The sequence below is a fragment of the Anarrhichthys ocellatus genome, unplaced genomic scaffold, assembly GCF_004355925.1.
Source record: "Anarrhichthys ocellatus isolate YVR2014 unplaced genomic scaffold, GSC_Weel_1.0 scaffold45, whole genome shotgun sequence".
Taxonomy (NCBI): domain Eukaryota; kingdom Metazoa; phylum Chordata; class Actinopteri; order Perciformes; family Anarhichadidae; genus Anarrhichthys; species Anarrhichthys ocellatus.
This window is the reverse complement of record NW_022280075.1, coordinates 48,080-60,741: the sequence shown is the minus strand read 5'-3', so window position 1 is coordinate 60,741 and position 12,662 is coordinate 48,080. Positions and strand designations below refer to the sequence as shown.

General features: G+C 39.5%; 1 protein-coding gene across 2 annotated transcripts in view; it reads left to right on the top strand.

The window, feature by feature from the left end:
- The window catches only part of pitx1 (paired-like homeodomain 1), a 30,389-nt gene extending 25,132 nt beyond the window's left edge, over positions 1 to 5,257 (top strand). For both annotated transcript variants that reach the window (XM_031869058.1, XM_031869057.1), the window contains one exon: positions 743 to 5,257. In XM_031869058.1, the coding sequence (XP_031724918.1) occupies positions 743 to 1,291 (549 nt within the window). In that variant the 3' untranslated portion in view covers positions 1,292 to 5,257. The remainder of the gene's footprint in view (positions 1 to 742) is intronic.
- The last annotated feature ends 7,405 nt before the right edge of the window (positions 5,258 to 12,662 follow it).

Sequence of the window (12,662 nt, the reverse complement as noted above, 5' to 3'; positions counted from 1 at the left end):
CACACATATATGTGTGTATATATATATATACACACATATATGTGTGTGTATATATATATATATACACACATATATGTGTGTGTATATATATATATATATATACACACATATATGTGTATGTATATATATACACACATATATGTGTATGTATATATATATACACACATATATGTGTATGTATATATATATATATACACACATATATGTGTATGTATATATGTGTATGTATATACACATATATGTGTATGTATATATGTGTATGTATATATGTGTATGTATATACACATATATACATACATATATATATACATACATATACCCACAAGAAAGATTTTTGTTTTTAGATCATTTCTTTTTGTATGGTAAACCATGAAGCCAGCAGCACTTTTGGGGACTCAAACGTGCACAGAACTATTATTCCATCAATACAATTCATGAGAATTAACAAAAAACAAACTGAAGGCTCATACAGCTTGTTGATTGATACAAAACAAGATACTGCCACATAATTGTGACTTGATTTTGTCCTATAAGACGATAAGTTAAATAAAGTGGACTACATTCTACGCCAAAATCAAATATTGCAGGTTCCAGATTTAGACTATTTGGGACTACTCAGGTGACCATTCTGCTCCTCAACGTTCCCGCAGTGGGCCTATAACCGTGTGTGTGTGTGTGTGTGTGTGTGTGTGTGTGTGTGTGTGTGTGTGTGTGTGTGTGTGTGTGTGTGTGTGTCGTCCAGGTGTGGTTCAAAAACCGCCGGGCCAAGTGGAGGAAGCGGGAGCGCAACCAGCAGATGGACCTGTGCAAGAACAGCTACCTGCCGCAGTTCAGCGGCCTCATGCAGCCTTACGAGGACATGTACCCGGCGTACACCTACAACAACTGGACGAACAAGGGCCTCACCCCGGCGCCGCTGTCCACCAAGAACTTCACCTTCTTCAACTCCATGAGCCCGCTCACCTCGCAGTCCATGTTCTCGGCGCCCAACTCCATCTCCTCCATGACCATGGCCTCCGGGATGGGCCACTCCGCCGTGCCGGGCATGCCCACCCCGGGCCTCAACAACATCAGCAACCTGAATGGGATCGGCACGTCCGGCATTAACTCGGCCATGTCTCCGTCCGCGTGTCCGTACGGGCCACCCGGCTCTCCGTACAGCGTTTACCGGGACACTTGCAACTCCAGCCTGGCCACGCTCAGACTCAAATCCAAACAGCATCCAACTTTCGGATACAGCAGCCTGCAGAGCCCCGGGTCGAGCCTGAACGCGTGTCAGTACAACAGCTGACGGGACCAAAGCGCGCGTAAATGTTACAAAAAATTAAGAAATATATGTGATAAACGGACACGGTGTCAGAGCTTACAGGATACCTGCGGATTCGGGGGGGGGGGGGGAGGGGGGGGGGGGCGTCAAAGACAACTAAACTGGATTAGTTGCAATCATTTTTCAAAAAAGAAAAACAAGAAAACTTGGATTATGCGGGTTTTATGTGTTTACCAATGAACTTGCACAGCAGTTGAAATGTCGAGGATTTTTTTTTTTTTTTAAATGATGAAGACGTGTTACATTGCTGCATTGTACATATATAAATGTAAATATATACAGGCTTAACATATGAAACACACGATGGGATTTTTCTTTTGCGCTTGCTTGCTTTTGGAGACTGGCAAAAGGGGGAAGGGGGGGGGGGGGTCCTGATCAAAAAAGGATTTACAAGTAAAAACTAAATTAAATAAAGTGTGGAGCTTATCATGAATCCAGACTCGATAAGAGAAAAGAAATCCAGTTCATAATATACACATTTTATACTGCTTCTGTGTGCTTTCTATTTGCCGTCTTGCAGGGGTGCCACCGGCCCGTTTGACCCGCGACGCCTCCCGTCCAGCGACTGTACTTTGAAATGTTTTTCTTCTCATTTTGTTTGCTGAAATAGAAAAAAAAAGCCCCGCATGTTTAATAAACTTGAGTGCAACGTGTTTTGTACTATAATGTAATACTTTGCAGAAGTAAGTTCATTAGCCTAAACTGTATACAAAAAAAGGTGATTCAAAGTCCTCGTGTGTTTATGGTGACATGTTTGTTTGAATAAACTCCAGGAAAAGAGATTTATTTCAAGTATGTTTTAGAGGAGACTTCGTTTAACGAGACAAACCGCAGCGGGACAGTTATTTTACTCCAAAGAGGAGCAAAATGAATAATTGGCTAAATATCCGCAGACACATTGATCCACTGGGATTATCTCAGAAATATGAAGCTTTTTTTAAGGATTAATGGGACTAAACCGTAGGTTATGGCTTTGACCACGATATTTAAATATTTTATTCCTTTGCTAATTTAAAGCGTATTCAAGCATTTTCTTTGACTTTATTGAACATCACTTTTTTTCTGTGGAGGGAAATAAATCCAATGGAGTTCAAACGCATCTTGGAAACACAAACTTTAATATTTAAATTTCTAGGAACTATAAGGATCATTCTCTAAAGCCTTATTTAATATTATGGGTCATTTCATTTGGTGAGAATATGAAAATCACGGCTCGGTGCAGAAAATAGCCCTTTTATTTTATAACATGCCTGTCCAAATCTAGATTTATGAGTTGTACTTGAGCCTTGCTCTCCTTATTTACACTATAAGAGCACACTTGGTTGAAGTTGGAGTCACTCAGGATACTTTCTATATGGACCTAACAGACTCCCATTTTAAGGAGTTATAATCAGAGGATTTAAAAAAAAAAAAAAAGTTGCGTTTAAGCGAGTTGAAGCCATTTATTTATTTAATTAGCTGCAAAAATACGAAACTCTCAAACAGACTTGTGTCTAAATTGCCTAAAACACCTAGACAAATAAAATGCAGCTTACTTCTTTGGTCAACAATGCCAAGTTTGTCAATCAAAATGGATTCAATCAATACCATATCTCGTTTTCTGACACCTGCAGAAATCCCCATATCTATATTACTCACCGTTAGACTGATATTAGCGCGCATGCACAAATGCAGCAGTAATGACTGTGTGCTTAAACTGATAGTGCTGTGTGAGGGGAGGATGTTAGGATTAGAGGCAACACTTGAATAAACCATCAAATGTAACGCAGGCTTCTAATGACTAATAAAAACAGCCTGCGACTCCTAAAAAATTAAATGATGCTGAAAGTCAGCAAACTCATTTAAACCGGTTTCTATAGGTATGATAGTGAGTTTCTAACTTTAATTTTCTATAATATTAACCAATTAAAGGTGAGTTTATATTCATAGTGTGATTTGTTTAAGATCTCCTAATGGCTTTTTAGTAATTATTCTTGCTCTAGCTTAACTAACAAAAGGGAGTTTGTTGAGTTTAAAGTGTCTTTTGGGGAAATGTAGTCCTAAAATATTTTACAATAACTGAATAAAAAAAAGGGACCACAACACCAACATAAATTCAGATATCACTGTGTCTCTAAACTGAAGTATAATAGTCTCATAATAACTTGAAACATGTCTGAAACACTTTTCTATTAATTAAATGTAATATTCAATATTGACTTGTAATGTGTCCGTGATATTAAAAATTGAGTTAATGTGAACCTGAAATACCTTTTTGAAAAATGTATTATATTATTCCTGACACTCAAAAGTCAGATTTTTGGTAATTGTTCTAGTTTTTCTTTAATATTCTATTAATATTTTGTAACCCATAGTTTACAGTGTCTGTACTCAAAAGTGATGTTGACCTCTGTGCCTTTTTAGAAAATCTCTCCTATAGGGACTCTAATTTAATATTTCACCATAACATTTACCGTTTATCTCCTATGATAAGCCTAAAATATTCCTTTAATATTTTTTTAAAACTAGATTATTGAACTTGAGGTTCTATTAAAAAAAACTCCTATATTGGATCTAGCCATTATATTTTTTAGCAGTGTGTCTGGCTTCTTGACTTTATGGCGCCCTTTTCCTGTTATAAATAAATAATATTCCTATAATATTTTATCTTAACCTGTAGCGTGTCTGTGATAATCAAAAGAAAGTTTATGAATCACTTACCTCTAGAATACATTTGTTATTTTACCACAGAGTTTCTGACGCTCAAACGTTAGTTAAATGTAATTTGGGTGTTTTACTGGTGAATTTATCTCTTATATAATATTTGACCTTATCGTCTGGTGAGTTTATAGACCTAGGTGAGTTTCGGTGATTTGATCTTCTGTAGCAGACGAAAACGTATAATAGTGTCTCATAACTTCTGTCAAACACACTGCTGTTACTATTTCTGTAAGTCTAACTGTCACAGGTTACTGAAGCTCTCTTGTCGTTGAGGTCCACCATTCACAAGTCATAACAGTAACATCAGCAGCGCACGCGGTTTCCTGGGGCGTGCCCGCCCGCATGGAGCTAATGGCAGAGCGTTTGGGTGGGCATGCGCACTGGCTGTGATTGCAACCATCCGCTTTGATTTGGAAATGTTTAACGAGTGGACAAAGCGCACCCGAGGCTCATAATGATTTGTAACAAAAACAAAGCGCGCATGCTGTCGTAAATGTTACCCATAATACTTGTTTCCGGGTATAAATAAGACCACGCGGCACCGTGAACGCCCCTGAACCAAGAGGGCAGAGTTCAACACGCTGCTTTATAGCAGTAAATATTTGACCTCGTGTTTCTCTGGTGAGGAAGTCCCCACTTCTCCTTAATTATGAGAGATACTGCTATGGAACGGAAGAAAACAATACACAATCATAATATCAGATGCGTTTCCTTCCTCTCTCAAGAACAAATGATTCAGAGTGAAAAGATGAGAATAAGTTAGGCAAGAAATAAATCACAAAAGTTGTTGTGAGTAATTGAAGATAAAAAAAGGGTCAACCAATCTCAATTTTTACTTTTCTGGACATTTCAAGACGTCACAACTGAGATATGATGGGATTTTTTCATGGTTTCATGATATTCGATTAAAAAAACGATGAATCGGTTTCAGTAAGGAAATAATCGGCTGATTAATCAAGAATGAAAATACCAACTTAAAGTCACAGCATCAAGATGAAGGCTGCAGCCAAACTGAACTGTCATAACAGACCTTTTCTGATGAGTCGCATTACTCAAGAAGAACTCAACCAGCAAACTTACAAAACTTTGAATGCGTAAATAATACCGGCATTCCACGAGGCCCCTTTAGAAGTCAACTGTGCTCCTACCGACCACATCGGTCTGAAGTACCAGTTTTGAATTACAAGTTGTTTTCACGAATTACAACTGTACTATTAACTATTAGCTTACGGTTTGTGTTAAGCTATTTGGTGGTGGCCTAGGAACAATAGAATAAAAAGACGCAGCAAAAACCTGCATTCTCTCTAGTGACCATCAGGGGGCGACTCCTCTGATTCTATAGAAGTCTATGAGAAAATGACTCTACTTCGCTCTTGATTTATTACCTCAGTAAACATTGTAAACATGAGTTTATGGTCTCAATCTCTAGTTTCAAGTCTTCTTCAACACAGCATGATGTTCATTTAGTAAATTATGGTCCATTTAGAGTCAAACAGACCATAAAGCAGGGTATGCTTTAGGGAGGGGCTACCTAGTGATTGACAGGTCGCTACCACGGCTTTGTCCAATCTGGGAGTTGTCCGTGTTTTCGTCTTACAACTCCTCACCCTGGTTGCAAAAAAGCAAGATGGCAACTGCCAAAATACTAAAATCGAGGCTTCAAAACGGCAGGCCAAGAATAAAGCGGTGACGTCACGGTGACTAAATTCACTTGTAATATACAGTCGATGGTCTGATCAGGCAACAAAATGTTAGCGCCAGGTCTTGCATCATTATTATTATTATAACTATTATTATTAGTATGTTGTTGAGCTCCTGACTTTTGTCTTGTGCCTTGTTTTCATCATCTAGTCTCAAGACTTTATCTCACATGGTGCATATTCCTTAATAAAGTTGTTTTTAATTAATAAAATTACAGAAAACCAACTCAGCTGCCATGAGGGTATTAGGTGTTGCGGTCAAACAGGGCCCAACAGCATTTCTTTTGCCCTGGGGCCCCTGAGAGGTTAATGCGGCCATGGCTGAAATTATATACTGCATGGGCTATGACCAAAATCAAGCACAGAAACCAAGAGCCAAATAGTACTTGTAGATACGCTTAATGTTTGCATAAAGGAGGCAGCTCCCAACCTCCTTATGACAAATTAAAGATGTCTTCATTTGGGTGACACAGCACAAGCTTGGCAAATATCACCACGACATCATAAGAAAGGAAGCAACTTGTATTTGAAGCCATTATTTGAATGTCACTACACTTCTGTGGCTGATATCTAAATACCCCGGCCATCTGGTGTACCCTAATTAACAAAACAAGCTCTCCTAAAACCGAGGCCTCCCCTCAGCTATGACTACAATGCTGCTCAGCTTCTGTTAGTTTTCTCCTGCCAACTCTCTGCAGCGGCTCGCCTGATCCTGAAACCTGCACTACAGCTGCTGCATCCTATAAACACACCAAGTCCCCGTTTAGATCCAGACCTGTAGTATATTCAGAAGCACTACCTAGACTCTATAATACAACAATACTGACCCTGCAATCAAACAGCAGCAGCAGGGGTCCATGACGACGGCACCAGGGTGACTGTTATCTCTCTGGGTGTAAAAGCAGCTGCTGCACCCCAAAAACAAGACCACACAAAACAGAGTGTATGTACTTTACATCACCGCTGACCATATTCTGCAGCATAATATTTGGGTTTTAATTCTTCTAGGAAGCCATTGGCTTCCTTTAATTTTTAAATGGTATGAAAATCAAATTACCAAGACCTGAAAAGTGCACGAGACGCAGTGCAGACCTTCCAATCACTCGATAGAAGCGAACACTCACTGTGATAAGAGACTTATTTATAGTCAGTTATGACTGCTGGGAGTGGAGGGAAAATAAGCATTCGGTGACACTGATGTAGAATATGTTGTAAAACTTGCTGTATGGTGCTTTACATCTGCACAATGTAAACCAGGAGGACAAATCTCCTCTGTTTTACAATCACATTTTCAAAATCTCAAACTAAGAGAATAAAAGAAGTGCCTTGACAAGAAGGTGGCTGGATCCTGAATCACTGCTCACATTTAATTGCTTTTGGATCAATGTTGCCATGAAACTCGCATCACAAACAGCAACTGAAGTTGTTGCACGTTGCATGACTGACCGATCTCGACTTGAATGTTGAAATGCCAGCCCCATCTACCATAAGTCTCATGCCTCTGGATACATTTGTTACTAATATAAATGCCTCAATAAAAAAAATGTGTTGTGAATAAGGTGCATATGCTTAAGACAACATTTTGCAATACAAACGCAGTAGTACAGGAACACCACTGCAGATGAGATGTGACTTGAAATGCATCAATTTACTGTGGCCAGCTTTATTAACAGACACATCCCCTGCAAGTCTGAGACTTTTTTTCACTTCAGCATCAATCAAATCCACAAAGCATTTCTTAATTTACTCAAATCTGTACTTTTAGAATAGGTTATGTGTTATGATGCTTTCAGACAAAATGGAAGGGCCTCATGTTGCCCTCATATGTCATGTGTGAGGGCTAAACCCTTATATTTCCCATAACACTCTCATTTTCAGCATATATAAGCATCATTATCACTTTATATCACATGATAGGCACAAGAGGGGAGCATTTTGATACAATTGACAAAAAATAGGAGGGAAAACACCACATGACTTACTAGCAATACATATTAATAAAAAAAATGGATTGGCCTGCTGTCCTGCTAATATCACTTTATATCATTTGATTGTTTTATTGCAGACGAGGGCCGATGGAGATAATCCCTCAAATTCCAGGTGTAACATTTCATGCATTGTGTGTTTTAATGTTTGTGCGATATAGAAAGAGTCGTGAGCGTGCAGTCTTCCAGTAATGGAAGTCAGCGCTACACAAACCAGGCCAGTGGCACAAAAAGGCATGTTTGCTGTAAATGTTTGATAGTAAGCTAAGTACTGCTAGCATACTTCCAATATCAGGACTCGTGTCTTACCTTTCTTAATGATCTTCTTTCTGGTTCTCGGGCAGAACTTGTAAACATCAAGTGGCCAACTTGTCTGTCTATTGCCCGTGTGTGTTTAAGCTGAGCTCCCCTACTAGTGGTGCAGTCCACTCCAATTTACTTGGAGGGTATATAAAGGGTGGTTGTGTGAGGTGTTGGAGGATCCATACTCCAGTCCAGTGGTGGGCAGTAATGCATCTATAAGCTGGTCTAGCAACCACCAATAAGACCTGAAGAAAAAAGCATTTGGGAAAAGTACGTGTTAGCAATCACAAGGATTAAGATACGAGTGTATCCAATAATCATAGTTATGAAATCTTGTTCACCAGTTCCAGAAAAGTTAATCAAGGGAAAACATCACATTCAGAAGAACATACAGTAAGAATACAGGCAATCAGGTTGGGTAGGGTAAAACGTATGTTGGAGTGCGGAGATAGTGGGGAGGCCTGTCCTCTCCCTGCTTAGTTTCTGTAATATTACTTCAATAAAGACGTTTGTTTCTAAGCCTGATCCTCTGTGCGACTGACCACAGCACTGGGGTCACATGTTCCCTCATTACCATGAACACTTTGCACTGAGTCACTTCCACATTTACTGTCCTGCTGCCAGAAATACCCATAGAAGTGTGTACTAATCCACCTCTTAAAATAGTCCCCCAATAAACACCACTCTGCTCAAAATCTTCCTGGATGCTGTAGGAGCATCAGCAAAATGTCTCAATGGCTGCTCATTTGACTTCCTTCCTCCTCCTCTTTGAATTACAATATCACTTAAATCCGATGAGCTGTATATATCCATGTTGAGCTTGCACCCTGAGTTAATTATGTCATCTTTATGAATGTACTTTAATTTAATCGGCCTAAAGCCAACCTGATGATTTTAATATTAACCGCTAAAACAAGCCAACATTCATGACGTGCTGCAAAGAGACACACTTTGATTTATGGAGCTGAAGATTTATTGCAAAATACTGGATCACATAGTCAAAAGAGCATTTGGCCAATTGCTGTATGCTGTTGCAAGCCAACGTACAACAACCTGAATTACTGTAAGTATACGTGTCTTGAGAAAATGATGTAATTACCGGCAAGTCTCTGTCTCAGTACCGCAGTAACTCTGACAAAGCTGATACATGATTTTGAGATTAGTGACCGTGCTGACTCGAACTGCAGTGACTTCACGGCCAAGTGTTTGTGTGTGTGTGTGTGTGTGTGTGTGTGTGTGTGTGTGCGCGCGTTTAAAACACACTACAGACCTGTGGGTGGCTGAGTAAAGAAAGAAGCCTACTGTATGAAGGATCTGGTTCACCATACTTTATTTATTATCTGACTGATTATCTGATTTGCATTAGTGAGGCCGGCAAATGATGTTGGGCGACAAGGACTCGCTTGTTCCAGTTCTTTGCCTTTGATGGGGTTGAGACAACAGATTCTGCATACATATGTAAAATCTGTCTGCAATATTTTGGTATTGGAAACGTTAGAATTCCAATTGACCAATCACATCCGAGCAGGCTTTAGCTGAAACTGTTTGTGTGGAGAGCAAAAGAGGCGGAATAAATACAATCTGGGAAACCATTTGCTATCGTCTGACGATGATTTCGCTTTTTATTAATTTTAAATTATCTTGTAAACTGGCTACTCTGAAACAATTCTGTCGTACACGTCGTCTCATATCATTGTAGCCTACTGACTTTGATGATCCCCTGAGTTTTACCCAAGTGCCACCATGAGGTTGATATTTATTTTCTATTGGACGGATTCTCACGGTTCAGATGTTCAGATGAATGCAGAATCTGGTGATCCCATCATCAGGTCCGGTTTCAATTTTGTCTAATATAAATACTTGCAATACGAATGACATTCCCATGAGCCGTACTTTATATTTAGTGCTAATTAGCAAATATTTGCATGTTAATAGATTGTAAACATGTTAAACCAAATACTCGTGTAACATCTGCATAATAGCGTTCTGATGTTAGCATTTACCTCAAAGTATAAAGCCTCAGAGAGCCGCTCTAATGTCTGTATACACTCAGATATTTAGATTGGTTTACACTGTACAAAAAACAAATACACAACTATACAGTCACATTAGACATTACAGATTGTTGCTTTCTAGTAAAAACCATGTATCACCATTTTTTTTAACCATTTTTTCTGCTAAACTGAATAAATAAACGTCCCTGTATGGGCTGAGTAAATTCTCCTACTTCTTTCAGATAAACCTTTTCATTGGACTACTGTATCTTAAAAATGCATCGCCACAAAGCTAAAGACTGTGTTTTTCTCAGCTCATGAAAAGTTGACGATCGTAATGGATGTCTGTATTAGGGAGCTCCCCTGTTGCTGATCTTTTACATCACTCTCAAATCAGACAGAAATCCTTCACATCCCAGAGAAAATGTGTTTTTCCTTTTCACAAAAAGAAAAGAGACTACTGACAACTTGTATTTTAAATGGAAGAAGACAGCGTGAAACTGCCATTTATCAGCAAAACAGACAACAATATGTTTCTGTTCAGGCAGATGAGAACAGTCAGTGGCCGTCCAGTAATACAAACGGGGTGCATTTGATCAAAATAACAAATGGCGTACAAATGTTAAGATCTCGGTTTTCTTTCTGGCAACAAGCGAACACTGTGATTAGTATCAGCGGTGTGTACGAATCCCACAGACGAGCCCACATGCTAAACGCTGGCCTGTGCACTCCCCCACAGAGACTCCAAAAGAAGCAGACTTAAGTCAAGATTGACTGTCTATGACCTTGTTATCTTTATTCAGATTTCAACTACTGGGCCCCCCCCCCCCCCAAAAAAAAACCCTTCCCCCACATGGCCACAGAGTGATTCACACACCAGAGGAGAAATATGGGCCGCTACTTGGAAAAAGCCCAGAAAGCCTCTCTCCTGCTCCCACTCCATCTCTCTCTTTACCCTTCTGACGCTTTATGCTGGGGAGAATTATTATTTTTCCATCTCAAGGTCTGCACAAAAAAAAAAAAGCCCACCTGGTCTGTCCCACTCATCTATTCTCAACTCTATTCCCTTTCCACTCTTCTCTCTCTCCGTCTGTCTTTTACTCCCCTCCACCTCCGCAATTTCAACTGAACCTCCCCATGTTCTGCCTCTTCCTTCCCCTCGCTGTCTTTCTGTCTCCCTCTGCTTCTCTGGACTGCTGGCGGTGCAGAATTAGTAGGTGAAGCTGAAAAAAACGGACTAAGGAGCCAGAATCCAAGGGGTTCACTAATGGGAGCGCTGGCTTGGCTGCCTGCTGCTTCTGGCCATCAGCTGAGGCCAATTATGTGAAGGGGCCACATGTGGCCCGGTCTGGCTTGGCCTTGTAGGAACTGCTGTGTGGTCACTTAAAAGTCTCCCTCCTCCTCCTCCTCTTCCCCAGAGGACAGATGATGGTGGCCTAGCAGAGAGGCGTTCAGGGCTGAAACAATCAATCAATTAAACTAGTTGATTGACAGAAACAAATTAATCATTTGTAATTAATGTTTCAAGGAACGTTTTTAAACATTCACTGCATGCTCCCAGCTTCTCAGATGTGAGGAATGGATTGTTCATTGACAAATGGCAATGGGCATTTTGTGGACTCAACAATAAATTGGAAACAAAATGATCAGATAATTTGATGAGGGAAAATAATTGTTCCTCGCAACCATGAAAAGAAAAGTCAGTGGTTCAAATGTGCAGCCTCAGCTGACCAGCACCAAGTAAGACACTAGAGTCCTAAGCTTTATACTACATTATGTAATAAAGCTGAGATCTTTATAAGTCAGCCTGAGTGTTTACTGTATGTAGAGAGAATATTGTGTCTTCCGTTCTAATGAATCCAGTAGATGTTATTATTTTTTCCTTAATAAAAGGTCTTGAGTCATCCATCAAAAATCCTAATTTCTGATAATTCTTGTTTGGGATTTACAAGAATAGTTTGGGAAAGACACTTTCCACCAAAGAGTTAGATGAAAAGATCGATTCCTCTCTCATATCTGTCCGTTAAAGGTGCAGTGTGTAGGATTTGGAGGCATCTATAGTGGTGAGGTTGCATATTGCAACCAACTGAACCTTCACCCCCGTGACAACCTTGTCAGAGAACTATGGTGGAAGATGCCAAAACATGAAAATGCAAAAGAGCCATTGTTTGGTTTGTCCATTCTGGGCTTCTGTAGAAACATTGCGGCCAGCTTCCTGAAGAGAAACTGCTCTGTATGCAACTATAAACCGCTCATTCTAAGGTAACAACAACATATTTATTCTTATTTTCAGATGATACACTAGAAAACATACTTATTAATATAATACTGTATATACAGTATTTAAAACTAGCTCCACCTCAAACAGTTACAACAGTAAAATATTACTTACATGCAATAAAGTGTGATATATATATTCAGTTTATCAGACACAGAGAGCATTTTCTGGAGAGCAAACAAGTTTACTTTTGATGCTTAAATACATGCTAAATATACTTATTTACTTTTACTGAAACCTAACTAAGTTGTTTTGTTGCATTTTTGTTTTATGTTTCAATTTAGAACTTTAAGCACGTGTTTCAAAGTGTGTAAAACTGCAAACCGAAGGATAGAATGTGAATTTGTTGGATTTTTACACCTTGACCTGATCAGG